Source organism: Mya arenaria, chromosome 2 (assembly GCF_026914265.1).
Source record: "Mya arenaria isolate MELC-2E11 chromosome 2, ASM2691426v1".
Lineage (NCBI taxonomy): Eukaryota > Metazoa > Mollusca > Bivalvia > Myida > Myidae > Mya > Mya arenaria.
Genome location: NC_069123.1, coordinates 45,162,968 through 45,182,161, shown reverse-complemented (window position 1 = coordinate 45,182,161; position 19,194 = coordinate 45,162,968). Strand labels below are relative to the sequence as shown.

The 19,194-nt window shown below is 36.8% G+C and overlaps 1 protein-coding gene across 7 annotated transcripts in view; it reads left to right on the top strand.

Annotated features, from left to right (window-relative positions):
* LOC128219585 (SUN domain-containing protein 1-like) overlaps window positions 1-19,142 on the top strand; it is a 33,148-nt gene extending 14,006 nt beyond the window's left edge. For 5 of the 7 annotated variants that reach the window (XM_052927415.1, XM_052927451.1, XM_052927434.1 and 2 more), the window contains 13 exons: window positions 4,140-4,277; window positions 4,423-4,954; window positions 5,154-5,227; window positions 5,395-5,471; window positions 6,019-6,198; window positions 6,689-6,766; window positions 12,129-12,353; window positions 12,595-12,807; window positions 13,017-13,101; window positions 13,344-13,459; window positions 13,953-14,120; window positions 14,333-14,425; window positions 16,973-19,142. In XM_052927415.1, the coding sequence (XP_052783375.1) occupies window positions 4,140-4,277; window positions 4,423-4,954; window positions 5,154-5,227; window positions 5,395-5,471; window positions 6,019-6,198; window positions 6,689-6,766; window positions 12,129-12,353; window positions 12,595-12,807; window positions 13,017-13,101; window positions 13,344-13,459; window positions 13,953-14,120; window positions 14,333-14,425; window positions 16,973-17,092 (2,099 nt within the window). In that variant the 3' untranslated portion in view covers window positions 17,093-19,142. The remainder of the gene's footprint in view (window positions 1-4,139; window positions 4,278-4,422; window positions 4,955-5,153; window positions 5,228-5,394; window positions 5,472-6,018; window positions 6,199-6,688; window positions 6,767-12,128; window positions 12,354-12,594; window positions 12,808-13,016; window positions 13,102-13,343; window positions 13,460-13,952; window positions 14,121-14,332; window positions 14,426-16,972) is intronic. The other 2 variants (XR_008258589.1, XM_052927425.1) reach the window with 2 other exon arrangements.
* The last annotated feature ends 52 nt before the right edge of the window (window positions 19,143-19,194 follow it).

Genomic DNA, 19,194 nt, shown 5'->3' with positions numbered 1-19,194 from the left:
AAGCACAAACATTGTATCGAAACATGGAAAACAGTTTAATGCACATATATGTAACAACATTATTGTAGCACATGGCATTCATATCATCACGGCAATTTGAGCTATGTTGCACAGCTTAATTTCCAGCCAAGACAAAACATTAGTGTTAAAGCCGATTCATAGTCAGATATTGTAAAAGTAGGGGGACTTTTTACAATACCTGACGATATGTCCCTAAATAACATATGACACGTGTTTAGTGTATTGTCATCACATTCACACCTCTGGCATTAGGGGCCAGTCGTTGTAAAAACAAAACAAACAAACTTTATAAACAACAACAGTGTTGTAGGCAAAAGGTGTTTTATTTTCTTTCTTGAGAATTAGTATTATTACTCTTTTTTTCGAATATTCGAATAACAATTTTGACATTCGAATACCAAACGTTTGATTGAATATTCGAATATTCGTTTGCATCCCTATAATAAACATATGAATAAAGCCCTACCATAACATTTTACACATCAGAATTTCTGAAAAGATTTTCTTATGTTTTAATAATTCGGTGAGACAGACAAGCTACGCCAATTGTCCATCCTTGATTCTGCAAAACTTAAATCTGACTAATAATATGCACTGTCATATTACAATGTTGCTTGTTAGAAAATCTTTTTTTTTTGTAGAAATTAGCTTTGCTATTTATTCATTTATTGTTTTTAGCTCTACTGGCCAAAGGCCAGAAGAGCTTATGCGATGGTAATGTGTACGTAGTATGTGCATCCCTGCGTCTGTGGGTCCGTGCGTCTGTGCGTCTGTAAACAATTGCTTGTGAACACGATACAGTCTTCAGTTTTGATTGTATCTCGATGAAACTTGTACAGTATCTAGATATCCATTACAGCTCGGTTCCTTTGGAAAACCAGTCAGATCCGCCCATGCATGCCTAGATTATGGCCCTTGATAGTATAAAAAAATGCTATTGTGTAAACAATTGGTTGTGAACACGATACAGTCTTCAGTTTTGATTGTATCTCAATGAAACTTGTACAGTATTTAGATATCCATTAGAAATCCTTTTGAAAACCAGCCAGATTTGCCCATGCATGCCGGGATTATGGGTCTTGAAAGTATAAAAAATGTTATTTTAAGCTAAGTCTATTTTTAGCCAAGACTACATGAGCGAAGTCTATTTTTACCCAAGTTTACATGTAAAGTCACAATTAATTGTGAAGGTTTGTTCAAATTATGCCCCTGGGTCATCCATGCTCTGGATTGAAAATGACCACAAGAGCCATGCCAGTAGAGCATAGGCCCTTTTGGGCCTCTTTTGTTTTTTGTTCGCCTTAGAGTAAATTGTCTGTAGTGGAAAAGGTTCATCTTTAAAAAAGGTGCGATCTCAGTGGACGCTTTCCTAGTAGCCCTTTGATATTCGAATCTGTTGAAGTTGCATGTTACTTATTGTAACAGTATTGATATTGTATGTATTTTAGATAATACGAGCACCTGTTCAGTCCATTTCCGTGTCCGGTTTCAGTTTTGTTTTAGAAGACCGGTGAAAATGTCTTGCGTTTGGAGCAACTGGAATAGCTCAAATTTCACCAAAAATCATCATCGCAGGCAAAGATGCTTTAAAAGTTCTTTAAAAAGGTCATTTCCAAATAGTCTCAGGGCTTTTTCTATAGTACCACTGGTCCGACTATCGGACCAATTCCCAAATCAACATATAAGATATTTTTCCCAATCTTCAGAAAAAAATCCCAATCAAAAATACATGAAAGTCTTCTTACCTGTACTGGTTCAACATCCTAATTAATTATGTGATGTAAGGTTTTGGGTATAATTGAACTTAGAAACCATTGACTTTCATCACATTCAGAGATTAGTATGAAATATTATCTGTAATGATTTATTGCAATAGATATTTACACCCCAAGGATTGATATTTCAGCCATTTTGGGTCTTTTAAAAAGGTGAAGAAACTAATCATAAATAATTTCCTCATTCGCAGGAGACTAGACAGCCTGTTCTTTTAACAGTAAAATTTCCCAATTTAGGCATTTTTGCGACACAAATTTTTCAAAAATGTCTAGGGTCTTTCTCCCAAAATGGACAGAAAAAGCCCTGAGTCTACTTTAGCTTGCACAAGTACCCCCTATCTTCAAGAAAGATTACCATATTCATTAGATTGTCATAATCATAACAAGCACATACACATATCTAATTTTTATCCAACAGATGTTTATTAAAAACCGGAAGTAATTTAAGGTTAAATAGAAACTTAATTGGATACATGGTAATGTCAGAACAGCAGTATATTACTAGTAAAAAACTAGAAATTACTCGATGCCAGGTAAGTTAGTTATCAGAAATAATAGTTATTATTACGAAGATTGTGAAATATTCCTTAACCCATAATGTTATGGTTATTCATACCGTGAGATCTCTCTCTGATGACAATATCTTTTATATATGTTTAAGCCAGAAAATTGCAAAAACAGCTGAGATGAGCTGAAATTACAGTAATAATCACTTTGATTTGTTTCGTTTGATTCATAGCACCCACATACCGTAGTTGTTGTTGATTTCTTTTTTGCAAGTGATTTTGGGCTATATTTAATCTAATTTTGCTTGGTTGATTTATATTTGAGCTCATTGATTACTTTCGATATTGACTAAATTGTGCAAAACCTAATTACACTTGTGAATTATAAATGGAATTATGAAGTGAAGGACATTTATGAATTCTTTCTTTGAATGACAGGTGAACTGTGTTAATTTATTCAACAATTTATTTATATATTACGCAAAGACTTAATAGAAATGTCAGCTGAGGATCAGTTGCTTGAGGGAGAAAAAGCTTCTGTCATGTGGTTGGTTATAGGTAATGGGATGGAGACAGATCCAGCAAAGATTGAAAAGGTTAAAGTTTGGCCAGTTTCATCCTAGTCTGATGAACTGTGCTCCTTCCTCGCCATAGCTGGTTATAACAAAGGTTTCAAGATTTTCAGCCACATTGTCAAACATTGAATGAGTTACTGCCATAAAAAGTGATCAAAAAGGGGAAATGGACAGAGAAAGAGCAAGCTATCTTTGACCATCGTAAGGATTTACTGTCTTTAGTAATTAATGTAAAAATAAGATGCACATCATTGCAATTTTTAGTTATTGGAAAAAATATATGTACACATGCCCTCAGTAAAATGTAAAACTTCTGCAAATGATAAAAGACAGCCAGTAGAACAATTGTCAATAGCAATTGTAATTGTTGTTCCAGCACTGAAATAATGAATAAAATAATTTAGTGTTCATGGTCACTGAAACCTCCTGGTCCATTGGCCAAATCTTCTGGTTATGTCATCTGGAATATGTATGGATCCCTAAATCTTACTGATTGCAACCAACAAAGTTGAACAATGAATAAATGCACAGTCTTTAGTGAAAGCACTGTTACGGAAATGTATGCACTTCACATTCCTGCTTTCAAAAAATCTAAACACTTTGAATAGGACTCATCAGCCAGACTACACTAGCATCAAGCAAACTAATTTAAACCCTTTAAGTCACTTGAGTCCCCCCTCCCCCTCTGCTAAAAAACATCCTCATTTTCACGCTCCCCAGCTACACACTTTGCTCGGGGTCTGTCCAATTATGTTATCTGGCTACTTAGCTACTGGCCTTAAACGGGTCTGTACAGCTCAGGTTGAGTTGGGCGCTTGTTATAACAGTTTGGTAATCTTGGTTGTTTTATATACAACATTGGTCAATGCCACCATGAACGCATTTAACCAATGTTGTATAATTATAACGGTATGGTCATCTGGGATTTATAGAAGCTAACTCAATACCAAGGTTTTAAAGACTTGCAAGATATATTCTATACATAAAATCTAGAGACATACATATATAAATAAATAGAACATTTATTAAAACACTGCTATTGGCCTAAATGATATAAGCAATATTACAAGTAACACACAATGAAAACAAACATGCCATACAAAGTAATACAAGAAAGTACCTGTAATCATGATAAAACGCAAAGCAAATACAAAGCTTCGTACAGCATGCATCATGCCAAATCCACAGAACAAATGATTAACTTGTTGTGGTCCAAGACTTAAGTAGATAAAAATAGGGATTCTCCATATTGTCTCCTTCAGGTTTGGACTCAGATGGGGAGTTTTCTGATACAGACTCCAGCTATACCCGCACGTCCGCATCCAGCAATGGAGGCAGTAGCTACAGTGGCACCACCAGATCATCATCAAATACAACAACCATCATCACTACTGTCACAGGTGGGCTGCTTTCATTTGTTCTGATTGGCCATCTTCTAGTGTAATAAGATACACTTATTGTGTGATCATTTAAGTAAATGTAGATTCTTTAAATGTTATGGTAGTGTAGAAGAGATATTAATGTATTTCATTTTGTTTGTCTTAGAGACCATATGGACGGTAACCAGAAGTGCATTCCGGCCAATTGTCAGTCATGTCTGTCGTCCTCTGTGGACCAATGTTGGCTGGCCTGCCTGGACACTGATCACCTCTGTCCTAACCTCCGTGCTTTACCTCCTGTGGACACTTGTTTCCATACCTGTGACACTAGTGGTGTCTGGTCTGGGCCGGTTCCTGTCTTGGCTGGGGTCAGTCCGTTCACAGACCGACACAGTTGATGGTGTTGATTTTCAAAGAACAGTGGGAAAGAAAGCCCAATCACAAAAAGCAGGTGCAGACGATGTGCGGTCACAAGCTGCAGGGGCAGAGAGAAGTCATTTTAGTGCAACTACTGTGGGCAGTAGCCAGTCTTTGGCAACAGGTATGAACAGTTCACAGCCTGGACCCGCAACTATGGACAGTGCTCAGTCTGGACCCTCCATTATTCATAGTGTCCAGTCAGGGGCTGGTTGGCTGTGGGAAACAGTCGAACAAATCACCTGGAGCATAGCCAGCTTTGACGTTTTCCTGTTTAAAAGGTAACGGTTGCATTTGAAGTTATTCATTCTTTAAAAATATACTATTGAGTTGACTACCGGTAATCAATAACATTATTAAAAATCTAAGCTTTTTGGCTTCATGGTGTATGGTATATATGTCTAGTTTTATGTGAGGATTATAAGTCAACTGTTTAATGTGCTTTAATGTACCAGTATGTATAAACCTGCCATATTTAAGGCGTCGTGGGCGAGGCTGCTGTCTGTTGCTGCCACTGTTGTTACTGCTGCCCCTCCTCCTAGCCTTCATCACTGGTGAGTGTGTTCATATAAGGGGAGGGGACTGTACTCCTCATGTGCAAGTTTCTGCTTTGGAATAATTATCTCCCTTCCTCTATTTGCTGTAATTTCTAAACTTAAAATACTCTTGACTCCCAATAAAAGACTACGTCATATTCAGTCTAGTATTTTGTTCATTTCAGGTGCTTCAATATGGGATAAAGAGTCAACATTGCTAGGACTGTTTGGGAAACAAGAAGGACCAAAGATAATTATCAATGTAGGTGTTCAAATGAATAGTTTATGAACCTTCAGATGTTTAAGTGGATGCATTGAGACAAATATTTTCAATATGTATGTGATGAAATTCAACAGTAATGTATGTATGTTAACCCAGTGTTTATGTATGTTTGCCCAGTTTTGATGTAAACCCAGTGTTTATGTATGTTAAAAGTTTATGTATGTTAACCCAGTGTTTATGTATGTTTGCCCAGTTTTGATGTAAACCAAGTGTTTATGTATGTTAAAAGTTTATGTATGTTAACCCAGTGTTTATGTATGTTTGCCCAGTTTTGATGTAAACCAAGTGTTTATGTATGTTAAAAGTTTATGTATGTTAACCCAGTGTTTATGTATGTTTGCCCAGTTTTGATGTAAACCCAGTGTTTATGTATGTTAAAAGTTTATGTATGTTAACCCAGTGTTTATGTTACTGTTTTGTTGTAATGGGATTATCCACCTGTACAGACTGTGCGATGTGTCTTAACCTCAATAGCAAAAGGAATGATATCAATGGCAAAGCTTACATGTTCATAATTATGTTGTAGGAGAAGAGTGGACAGTTGGATGCTGAGCTACGACAGCTGCTGTTTCAGTTGAGCCAGCGGTCGGAGAGCCAGCTGACTGTGGGTGACGTTGAGGCCATTGTCCAGCGGATAGTTGACCAGAAGACAGAGCGCGTATGGGGGGAGGTACAGGCCACACACAGCCAGGATGTACAAGTACAGGTATGGGACAACAAGCTAAATACTGCAAAGAGTAAATGGCATTTTCATAAACACATTATGTAGGACATTTTTTATAAAGTCAGTGAAATACTGTTAATGACAGTCTACCAGTTGTTTTTCAACTTTATCAAGAAGTTACACCTAGGGATAACTGTGCATTAAGTGATTTCATAATTGCATGATAAAATGCTGAGACAACATAAAGCGACAGTCATAGCCCATACGTTAAAACAATGTTAATATTCCGATTTTTATCAGGAAATGTGCAATTTTTGTCTGAAGCAAAGATTGATAGAGGATGTATTCAGCATTCTCTGATTCTATCAGCTATTTTTACCATAAGATTAGACTAATTCCACATTATTTGCACCTCATAGCCAGTCAGAAAAAGACATCTTAAGTAATTAATATGTGTGTGTTGTGTGTGAAGGTTTTATTGCTGTTGACCTATGATGATGTTCCTGACACAGGGATATGTTTTGTTTTGCAGACAAAGTGGCGCACAGACCAGGAGCAGCAACTAGCCAAGTTACAGAGGGAGCAGGGTGACCTTACAGCAGCCATCAAGGTGAGAGGAGATATGGTAGTTACAGTCACATGGAAGCCACTTGTTGTTGGGGGGGGGGGGGGGGGTACCTCACAGCTGCTAGTAAAGGGGGACTTTGTAGTGGCATGCTGTGTGAGTTGGGAGGTAGTGACACTGTAGTAGCAATACAGGGGTGAGATTTAGGAATGGAGGTTACCATTGCCTCACAGCTTTGTCAATATGCCCTTCCACTTTAGGTCCTCGTGTATCTGTCCTCATTAAAAATGAAATTTGTATTTAAGGATTTATTGCATTCTTTCTTGTGTTTATGAAATTTGTATTTAAGGATTTATTGAATTCTTTCTTGTGTTTATGCTGTATGAGCACAGGAGGGCAAAAGATCAAATTTAATAAAGCATTCTAGTGCTTTAGCCTTCCTGGTCATTTGCTTGCTTGCCCTACTAGGTTCATACAGCAGAAATGCAAGAAAAAATGTGACCAATATTTATATTTACATTTTAAATAATTATTCATTTCGAATATAAGTATGTTCTTCTGCATAAAAGAATAGCTGATTTTTGTAACGATTTATTTCATTGGTTAAGTGATGTCAGGCCAATCCATTTGGAGCGCAATATTGAAATAAACAATGATGTCATACTGTGTTAAACAGTATGAACATCATGTTTTAAAAGGAGAATGTAAAGATTTATATATATTGGGTTTGTGTTTTTCATAGAAAAATGACAGTCTTACACAGTGGTTAAATTTAGCACAAGCCCGCAAGCCCAGCACTGGTATAATGTCTTTCGGGCTTGCTCAAATTCTGAATTTTATATAGCAGGGCTTGTTAAAAAATTTGATGCCAAGCAAAAGTATTAGAATTCGGGCATTCTCTTCCAAAAGTCTAATTTCAATGACTGCTTACAAAATAAAAGTGGTCATCACAACTTCCTTCAGAAAAGAAACCAAGGCCAGTCTTAATCTGAACAGATTACTGATTATATTGTACTTAAATTTTCTTTGACCTTAAGCCTGCATAATAAAGGTACATCACTAAAAACAGGAATCTGTTTCAAACTTCATTTCTGTTACATGCACAAAACAACTTGATCAAAAGTATCACAGTGATTGACACAAATTTTTCATGTAGGATGTTTCTCTATAAATCTGAAGTGAAGTCTTTAACAAAAACCATTTCCATCGGATGTAAAGGACCATGTTTTCCTAAGGATGGTAAATTACGGTCAATTAAAGCAGCATGTTGTTTTAAGAAACTTCACCCTAATGATTATGGCCATGTGAACGGTGTATTTGCCTGACTGGCTGTTTGATTTGCGGCCGTCTATCAGGCATCAGTGCAAGTTGGAGGCATACAAACTTGACCTATAAACCATATTTCCAATTCTTTATTTAAAAAATGTGTATGTATTGGCTGGTTCATTTACTAGGTGACCTCGGCTAAAGTCCTGTCAATGTTATCTTTATTTAAGATATCACAATCAAGAAAAATCTTATGTTTATTTTTTTATATTAAACTAATAAATTGGCATTCGACCTGAGCACTTACAAATATTCCACAGACATTATTATGAGATGAGCTCGTACCATAAGTAATGTTAATGTGTCAGGTGTTTTCAGACAAACCATCCATCTTTCAGTGCCCAGTTGTGGTATGTAAGGGCTCATTTCCATGTTGCATTAGTTTTTCCCTGTTGGATTAAAGACCATGGATCAATTTCGCAATTATGGTGAATTACGACAGAATTGTGTGTGCTTACAAAGACAGCATGATGATCAATGGACATTGCCCTCATTCTTCTTAAAAAAGTGAATCTGCTTCTTCACAAAACTCAAATTCTTTGTCAGACTCAATTTGTTATCCGCCCTTATCTGCATTCTTGTCTCTCTGATGTTTCCAAAAAAGGAGATGTATTTGACAGGCTGGCCTGAAAGCATTGTCATTAAAACCATTCACTTGAGCGTGGAGACATTTCTAAGCCTTATCTCAACAGTCATTGAGTCCATTTACTTCTACTTGTTGGGAGCGATGCCTCCATTTCCAGTCCTCACAAACGTCAATTACAGAAATCTCGCCTGTTTTATATGCTTTAAGATGCCCTGAATATTGTGGAGGATATATTTCACTTGGAATTAACTTAATGTAAAAGTCTGGTTTAGACATATAATGATAAGCCATAATGTCCTGAATTGACAGTTTTGCCAAAATGACATTATTTATTTTATAAAAGTCAAAATAAACAAAAGCTCAAAAGCTCTGAACTAAATAAATGCTTTCCTGTCTTGTTCCAAATTTGAATTTTAAATGGGCAATCTTGCTACAACTTTTAAAGCCGTAATTTGAAAATGGTCACCATTTTGTCTAGGTACATTTATGTGTCTTCTTTCCCGTGGAAGAAACATACTTCCATAAGTTTATCACAGAAGGAGAACAAAAAAAAGTTGTCAGATTTTTTTTGTCTTGTGATTGAAAAATAAGGGTCAGGGATACATTGGCCAGAATGAAACTCTTTTATGTGACACCTTTAAATATCTAGAGCACATGATGTAAGTCAAAATGTTTTCTACATGACAAGTTTGGTTTAAGGTGGTAAGATGCTTAAGAAACTAAGTTGAGAAAGGTATAATCATGGTATTAAAACAAATGAAAAGAGCCCTATATGAACACTTGGCATAGTTGAATTGCAAGAAATTTCTTTTTTTTCTGTGGAAACATTAAAAACTAGACATATTAAATTTTAAAAATTGAAATGACTGACATACCATTGCTGAATGTGAGTATGATTTTTTTTTATATATTTGAGCAGATATAAACAAATACCCCTCTAAAATTCAAGAATCATGTTAGGGTTATTTTATATGATTTTTTTTAAATCTTTGGGAAAAGGAAAAAAATATGCCTGAAGAAAAAAATTGATTTGATACTTTTATTGCATCAATCTTGTGATAAAAATCAGTAGATCTCTGGTAAGATATAAAGAGATAGCTTGTCTAGACTTTTAGATATATCTATTTTATTAATTTATTCTGGTAATTAACTGCTAATTTCGCATCAATATTTCTTTATATTAGGTTTTATACCAATTACTTTTTATACCTACTATAACATTTTTACCAAATGCATATAAGATTATAAGTACCTTCCATGGCCGAGAGTGTAAGATAGGTTCATTACGACCCGAGCGTAGGGTGTTTTGCGGAAACGAGATTTACCGAGTTTATGCAAAACACCCTGCACGAGGGTCGGGATGAACCTATCTTACATTAGCGGCTATGGTAGATGCTTTTTCTCCCACCTCAGTTAAAAAATAAATAAGTAAAAATGTATTTTTGCTGGAACTCTTTTGTGCTTAGTGAAAATTATAACGTATGGATATGCGATAATTTGTGATTGTCATGGATTTGTGATTGTCATGGATGTGGGCGCAGTGATTCAGGTTATGTTAATAGTCAAATCGGTCTTTAAATAGTTCTAAGGAGAGTGAAACATTATTTCTTGAAAGGTGCGTGAAAATGGTTTAACAAAGACATTTGAATCAAGAAGTAATTGATTAGCGTTCTTAATATTGCCACAAAACAAGGTTTCCATGATGTTACAGACGACCGTTTTTAACAAGGGAGGTAATTACAATGTGGTGACCATTAAAAAGGAGTTCCATACGGGCATTTTATCTTCGCCTGTGGGCAAGATAAGAATTTCTAGCATGGTTAAATTATTGGATCTACTTATCTGAGGTTGGAGAAATGTATTTCTGACCAGTAGATAAGTTTGACAGCAGACTTCGAATCACGCTGCATTTGACTAAATTCCTAAAAGTAAATTAGTTCATAGACCACTTAATAAATTTCCTTTATATTTTATAGTCAATTGACCACTTTGCATGCAAGATAACACACATTGCAAGTGCTTTACGACCTCCAACAACAAAGATTGGGAAAGCTCCACTTGTGTACTATACATTAAACAATGTTATAGAAAGGTTGCGTTTCTCCTAAGAAAAATAAAATTGGTTGAATGTAACCACTGTGTATTTGGTAAAATGACAATATGTGCTGAATGAGGACAAACAATGTAGTGAAAATAGATCCAGCATGTTCAGTGTTTGTTTTTGAAATCACAAATCATTCTGCTACAGAACCTTTTAATATGGTAGGTAGCCAATGATAGAAATGGTCTGAGATGGTATTACCATGCTTTGATTCACTATCATGTGTCAATTTAAACAAATAAAGCATGTTACAGTGAGTAGGCACTTCCGAATTGGTGTAATTTTCCCATTAAAAACTCATAAATGTTGAAGCATAGACTTTTTGTTCAGAAAATATATATACCAGTACCATTAACAATCTCAATATTGACTTATTCTATTTTCAATGCAGGTTGAGATTAAGTTGTCCTGTTTGTGCTCGAAACATTGTATCAAAAGTTTCAGCTAGAATTTAAAATGGGCAGGGTGCTCCAAAAAGGGCCAGAATGATAATCAGATTAAAAGGGCAAAATGTACTGGGTTGTGAACAACTGAAATATTATAAATTTGACCAAAATATGTTAGAATGTTGTTAATTGAAGTAGTTTTAGATGTCATCTGCCAGGGAGCTGTTTTAGTAAAGGATTTTTGTCATAACTTTAATAATCTTAAATCTGTATCAAGTCGCAAATGGCATCTGTATCTGGGCATTGTCAAGAGGTGCAAAATTGTATCAGGAACCATACTCACGTACCCCTTTTCATCATTTCAGTACGAAATCGTTTATCTAGGTTATTTAGGCTCTTTATAAATTTCATGTGAGTGATGCAGATTCAATATGGCCAAATCAATATATCAAAAAGTATCAAATCACCCTGAATAAATTATTTTCACTGCAAGGCATTGAACAGTTGTCAATCAATAATATTTATAGGCTATAAACAAGTTGTTAATTGGGAATAAAAATGGTCAAGATGAAAGCATACTTTTTTCAACATCTGTGACATAGAAGTACTTAAACTTGTAAACAGCCTGTTTTGATGTTTGTTCATAAACAAATAAATAAAGAAATGACAACTTAAGGCTGTAAAAAAAGATTAACAGACTGACTTCCGCTGAAGTTAAGCTGTTAATGGGGATTTTGTACTCAGACCATTCTTTTGTTACAAGCAAAAAAGACTGTATAATTACATTATCAGATTATTGCATTAGAAAAATAATGGTCCTAAAAGGAGCATTGCCATTTAAATTCTTTTAAAGGAATTCTTATAGTTTCATTAATGATAATTAATAAGTGAGAATGGTCATTACCAGCACAATCCTAAAGGCTAATAATTTGTTGTTTGTACTATTGACAAATGAGGTTATTCACACTCCTATGTTATAGTTGACAAGTGCATATGATCTCGTTGCAGGGCCTGGAGGGTGTGATTGCCAGTCAGAAGGCAGCCATATTGGACCAAGGCACTGAGATAGAGGGTATAGCAGGGCTGGAGGAAAAGCTGGCCGCCCTGCAGACACAGTTGTCTGCCCTTGACACACAGCAGGTAGCACTGGCGGCACAGCTCAATGCCTGTTGCAAGAATGAGTCATACTATGCTGGAGCCATAAAGAAGAGTGTTGCCGTGACTCTAGCTCAGGTAGAGGTCAAACTCTCTTATGTTATAACTTAATTAAATATCATATCCTGGCCTTTGAAACAAACGTGAATAAGTTTATTAATTTTAACATAATAATTTCTTTTAATGATTATATTCTTTTATCCAATTTTAAAAGATATAAGAATGCCTCCAGTGATGATACAGATTAGTGTGAGTGTATAAGAATATAAAACATCACTCTCTTTGTCCATACATCACCTGCAATCTTCTGTGTATATAGATGATGTCAGGTACTGTGAGCGGTGAGGCGACCCAGGATGGGTTCACCACATGGCTTCACTCCAACTACGTGAGCCGTGCAGCCCTTGACGAACGCCTTGAACAGCTCACCGCCGAGCTCACTGCTAGTGTGCTCAGCCTTGTTCGGGAGCGGGAGGTTACGCGAGAACCAGATGTGGCTCCCGTCCTTGTGGGATCAAGCATGGATGAACAGGTTGAATTGAAATCTCATCAAAGCTGTATTCATATAGGCATTTTTTAAAATTTATTCCTTACCAATTAAATTGCTGATTAAGACTGGTCCTTTCTGTTTATGAAACATCCAAGTATTGAGTTTGTATAGTAAGGATAACATTTGTTTTAAATACATAATACAATTTGGCATTCATAATACCTTTAAAATGAAGTAACCTTGCCATTCAGCAGGTACGGGCTATGATTGAGGCGGCACTCTACCGGTACAGTGCCGACAAGACCGGCCTGCCAGACTTGGCCCTTGAATCTGCTGGTAAGTCAACAACTGCCACCATGTTTTTAATAATTGCCTTTACTTAATTTAAAGAATAGCAATTACATTCTCAGCAATTGTATCAGGATGTTTTGATAATATACTAGAGAGATGTTGTAGAATATTTTTATTGTAACAACTGTGATCAGTATTAATAATTGAAGAGATTGTCCTTGAAATGCCCTTGACTATAGGCATATGGCAGGAGTATGAATTGCATGTTTTATTTTCCATTTAAACAGGTGGTGCAGTAGTCAGTACTCGTTGCTCAGAGACGTTTTACAGGAAGACAGCGCTGGTCAGTGTGTTTGGCATTCCACTCTGGTACACGTCCAACTCACCCCGGACTGTCATACAGGTATAAGGTCTGGTTGTCAGTTCAGTACTGTTGCTCCGAAACATTGACAAAAATAAAATAAAAACAGCTGTAGAGCTAGGCAAATATTATGCATTCAGTTATGTCTTCTTCATTATATGTATTTACAATATTTTGTGACTTGGACATGGATTTGTCATTGGTTAGTTAAAAAATAGTCACTTTATCTAAATATACATTATTATACCCCAACAAACAAAATTGTGAGGGGCACTATATTGGAATCACCGGATGGTTGGTTTGGTAGCATGATCAGTCTATTGTGAAAAGTTTGTGGAACAAATTTCAAGCTAGTGTGACTGATTGATATGGAACTCGGTACATAATAAATTATGATCACCTTTAAGGGTACCAGTGCTTTACAATTTTTTTATCAGTTTAGGCCAAAAATTGCTTTTAATGGAAATTTATCTTTTCATTTTTATTATTTCTTAATTGTGTGATGTAGACTTAATCCAGACGCTGTTTTTTGTAGCCGGAAGTTCACCCAGGTCAGTGTTGGGCGTTCCGGGGCTCACAGGGCTACATCGTGATTCAGACAGCCACCCTAATAACCCCCACTGGCTTCACCCTGGAGCACATACCTAAGGCTCTGTCACCAAGCGGACACATTGACAGTGCCCCCCGTGACTTCACTGTACTGGTGAGTAGGGTGCTTTCCTGTAAATAGCCTTTATATTAATACAGTGGCATCACACAATTTATGATGTTTTACGTTTCTTCTCTTGGAAACTGGAAGCTTCAGTTGATGGTTTGATGTGTTAATTTTTTTAATTTTAAAAGAATGGTTGTTATTAATAATTAATACCCTATAAATATTTTAGCATTTAATTGCTATGATCACTGTTTTTTCAGGGCTTATCAGCGGACAATGACCGAGTGGGTGTGTCCTTGGGAAACTTCTCGTACAAGGATGAGGGCAGCCCCGTACAGTATTTCCCCATACAGGTGAGTCAAACACTTTCACTTCATCCCCACTTAATTCCAAAATACCCTTTCCCCATGCTGGTAGCCATATACATCACTTTCCAATATAAGTGAGTCAAACTTGATCACTCCTGGCCCACTTACCTTAACATACCCCATGCCCATCCCCCATGATGGTAGCCACATACATCGCTTTCCAGTACAATTTAGTCGAACCAGCTCAGCCCATACCCTTCACCTTCAAACCACCCGGCAACATTCATCTTAAACCTCTCACAACCCTACAAATTTAGCGCCACACCCACACCTTTGCCCAACAGAGAGCAAGTCCTCTGCCACGATGACTCCCTACCCCACCATATCTGGTAATTGTTCTTCACACACTAGCTGAGAGACAGACAATGTATAACTGAACTCTAGTTTCCTCTCAAACATTGTTTTCTGCTTTTTATTAAATTTCAAGATTGTAAAGGCTTAATAAATGAGTGTAACTAATTGACAAAAATGGCTGCTACTTTTCCATGCAACGCTGAAAACATTAATTACCCAGTAGCAGCCTACCTCCTGCGGTGACTTTGATAACTGATAATTATCAGACTATAATTGAGCTTCTATAAACTAATGTTCAGACATTGAATTTTTATGTGACCCGGTTCTATACCCTTTATCAGCTTGAAAATATAACACTTAAACAGTTATTAACAGTCTAGAATTCCTGCTTTTAAAACATTTTGGTTACTGATGACAGTAAATGCAATCGTCAGGCTTGTTATTGCACACTACAGAATGGAATATGGAGTGTGAACCACTTACAATAATGCATTAATAGCAGCATTTATTGGCTGGATATTGCATCGTGTTCTCGAGATTTTCAGTAAATGAACTCTTAACATCCTTAACATGATTTTAATGCGTCTGCAAAGTTTCATTTTAGATAATTGACAGTTCTGAATTATTTTGTGTAAAAGCTATGTCCTTGTTCGTCATCTGTCTTTATTTTTGATCATTTGTAAGGGAAGATGTCAGTTGAGGGGGGAAGCTTGCTTCTTACACATTATAATGGAGAGGGGACATCAGTTGAGGGGGAAAACTGGCTTCTTACACATTTGTAAGGGAGGGGGGACTTCAATTGAGGGGGAAAACTGGCATTTTACACATTTGTAACGGGGGACATCAGTTGAGGGGGGAAACTGGCTTCTTACACATTTGTAAGGGGGGACATCAGTTGAGGCGAAAAACTGGCTTCTTACACATCTGTAAGAGGAACATCAGTTGAGGCAGAACACAGGCCTCTTACACATCTGTAAGGGAGGATGTTAGTTGAGGGGAAAGACTGACTTCTTACACATTTGTAAGGGAGGATGTTAGTTGAGGGGGAAAACTGACTTCTTACACATTTGTAAGGGAAGATGTTAGTTGAGGGGGAACACTGACTTCTTACACATAAGTAAGGGAGGATGTTAGTTGAGGGGGAAAACTGACTTCTTATACATTTGTAAGGGAGGACATCAGTTGAGGCAGAAAAATGGCTTCTTACACATTTTTGAGGGGGAACATCAGGTGAGGGGGAAAACTGGCTTCTTACACATTTGTTAGGGGGAACGTCAGGTGACGGGGAAAACTGGCTTCTTACAAATTTGTAAGGGGGGACATCAGTTGAGGGGGAAAACTGGCTTCTTACACATTGTAAGGGGGGGGGGGGGCATCAGTTTAGGAGAAAAACTTGCTTCTTACACATTTGTAAGGGAGGACATCAGTTGAGGCAGAAAAATGGCTTCTTACACATTTTTAAGGGGGAACGTCAGGTGGGGGGGGGAACTGGCTTCTTACACATTTTTAAGGGGGGACGTCAGTTGAGGGGAAAAACTGACTTCTTACACATTTGTAAGAGTGGACGTCAGTTGAGGGGGAAATCTGGCTTCCTATACATTGTAAGGGGGGGGGGGGGGGGGGGGGGGCGTCAGTTTAGGAGGAAAACTGGCTACTTACACATTTGTTAGGGAGGATGTTAGTTGAGGCAAAAAACTTGCTTCTTACACATCTGTAAGAGGGACATCAGTTGAGGCAGAAAACTGGCTTCTTACACATCTGTAAGGGAGGATGTTAGTTGAGGGGAAAAACTGACTTCTTACACATCTGTAAGGGAAGATGTTAGTTGAGGGGGAAAACTGACTTCTTGCACATCTGTAAGGGAGGATGTTAGTTGAGGGGGAAAACTGACTTCTTACACATCTGTAAGGGAAGATGTTAGTTGAGGGGGAAAACTGACTTCTTACACATAAGTTAGGGAGGATGTTTGTTGAGGGGGAAAACTGACTTCTTACACATTTGTAAGGGAGGACATCAGTTGAGGCAGAAAAATGGCTTCTTACACATTTTTAAGGGGGAACATCAGGTGAGGGGAAAAACTGCTTTTGAATTCACCTACCAGTAATTAAGACACCAGCTCTATAATCCAACATTGTCATTTTATTACTTTGCTAAGTCTTCCTGTTGGGACTCAGTGTCTGAATTAAAATACCAAATTGTTTGTTAATTGTCATTTTGTTGTTTTTCTGTTCATTTAAGGTTAGCCAGAAGGCGGGAGTGTTTAGTCTGTACGAGCTGAAGATCCTCAGTAACTATGGCAACCCAGAATATACATGCCTGTACCGGTTCCGTATCCATGGGAAACCAGCTAAACTCTAGATCAACAGATGTCCTTGGGCACAACAATTAGTCTGTCCGCGGTTGATGAAGTTACTGCGGAGGTGATTTCAGAATTATCATGTTGATGAAAGGTCTATGGCAGGGATATTGATGGTTATGGTGTTTTATGAGTGAGGGCATAATAGTGATGTCCAAACAGCCACAGGGTCACTATAGAGATATTTGAGCAGACTGGGAATTTGCATCAGAAAATTGATTTTCTAGTGGATGATGATTGGAACCAAGATATTGGCTGACCCTCAAACATTTCCATATATCAGCATCATTTGGACACATATGCAAGTATAATAAGACTTGTGGGATGAAATGGCCACAAATAATGATTGTCCAAGGATTGACTTGATGACAAATGAATAGGTCGCATACCCAGTGGTATCTATTGGATCTAAGCTGGTGAATATATATGGAGGTAGAGGAGTCTTGTTTCAAAATGGCATTGTTTGCTGCATTACTACTTTGTTATTAGAAATTTAATTGGGCATTTGCAACTAGGGTTTCGTATTTATGCGATCTATTTGTTAAAAATTCATGCTAACTGTTGTCTGGGTAACACAAAAGTTACTAATATTTCCACTTTCCTGTAATTACTAGGGAATGTGGTCTTTGTTACACATATAATGTAAGTGTATCGAATAATAGAAAATAATACAGTTATATATTAACATAACATTTTCCAAGTGTAAAGGTAGATGTTTCATTTACCATCTTAGTTATCAGTGCTTGTAGAATACACTTTGAGCTAGCCACTGTTGTCCCTGCTTAAATTGTGTTCATCGCCTTAGATATTCTATTGCCTTCTCTTAGGTACGCTATTCCTTATTGAAGCTAGGTATGCTATTGCCTTCTTTTTGGTTTGCTATTCCTTATTATAGGTATGCCCTTGCCTTTTTATGGGTATGCTATTGCCTTCTTGTAGGTATTCTATTGCCTTCTTATAGGTATGCTTTTGCCTTCTTGTAGGTATGCTATTCGTTGGTATGCTATTGCCTTCTCGTAGGTATGCTATTGTCTTCTCGTAGGTATGCTATTGTCTTCTCGTTGGTTATGCTGTTGCCTTCTAGGTATACTATTGCTTTTTTCTGGGCAAGCTGTTGCCTTCTCCAAGTTATTCTATTGCCTTTTCATAGACAAGCTGTTGCCTTCTCAAAGGTATGCTCTGGCCTTCTTGTAGGTATGCTATTCGTTGGTATGCTATTGCCTTCTCATAGGCAACCTGTTGCCTTCTCAAACCTATGCTCTGGCCTTCTTGTAGGTATGCTTTTCGTAAGTATGCTCTTGCCTTCTTGTAGGTTATGCTGTTGCTTTCTCATAGGTATTCTATTGCCTTCTCATAGGCAACCTGTTGCCTTCTCATAGAAATGCCATTGCCTTCAGTCAAATATGTTTTGTTCCTATTCTTGTTGAACATTTTTGAGCGCTTAATGATAATACTGAAGAATCTCTTATTGAAAATAAATAGCACGTTTACTTATATCTTTACAAATGGATGGTTTGGAAAGAAAGACGTTTTTATTTACCTAGTACCTTTTATGTATCGTTGTTTTATGAGTTTTTTTAATGCAGCTTTTAATCTTCAGATATTTTAATCTACAGAACTGTTCCTTGCCTTTTACCAAACATTCTCAAGGTTGTTTACCTTTCACTTTTGTTAATGAAATGAGTAATTGATTCATCACCATCCAAGCTTAGCTACCAAAGTGTGAGGTTCTCCATGAACTACACTGTACTACAATATTTGTAGATGGATTACCACCCCATGCCTGTTGTGTTCATGACATGTCTTTGTTTTAATGGGTAGTATATATATATATATATATATATATATATATATATATATATGTTGTGTTCATGTCTGTCTGCAGAGATTTACATGTTTACATTATGTGTTTTATTAATTTAAATCTATTTATTTATAGTTTGTGTTTTATAATCAATAGTTCACCATGTAATTTTACTTGCTTCACATGTACCAGGCATATCATGATATGTATTGTTTATTTTTTGAGACTAATAAATTTTCTGGCAAAGACCTGGATATTCAGTGAGTATTTACATACAGTCCATACTGACTTCATAACAAG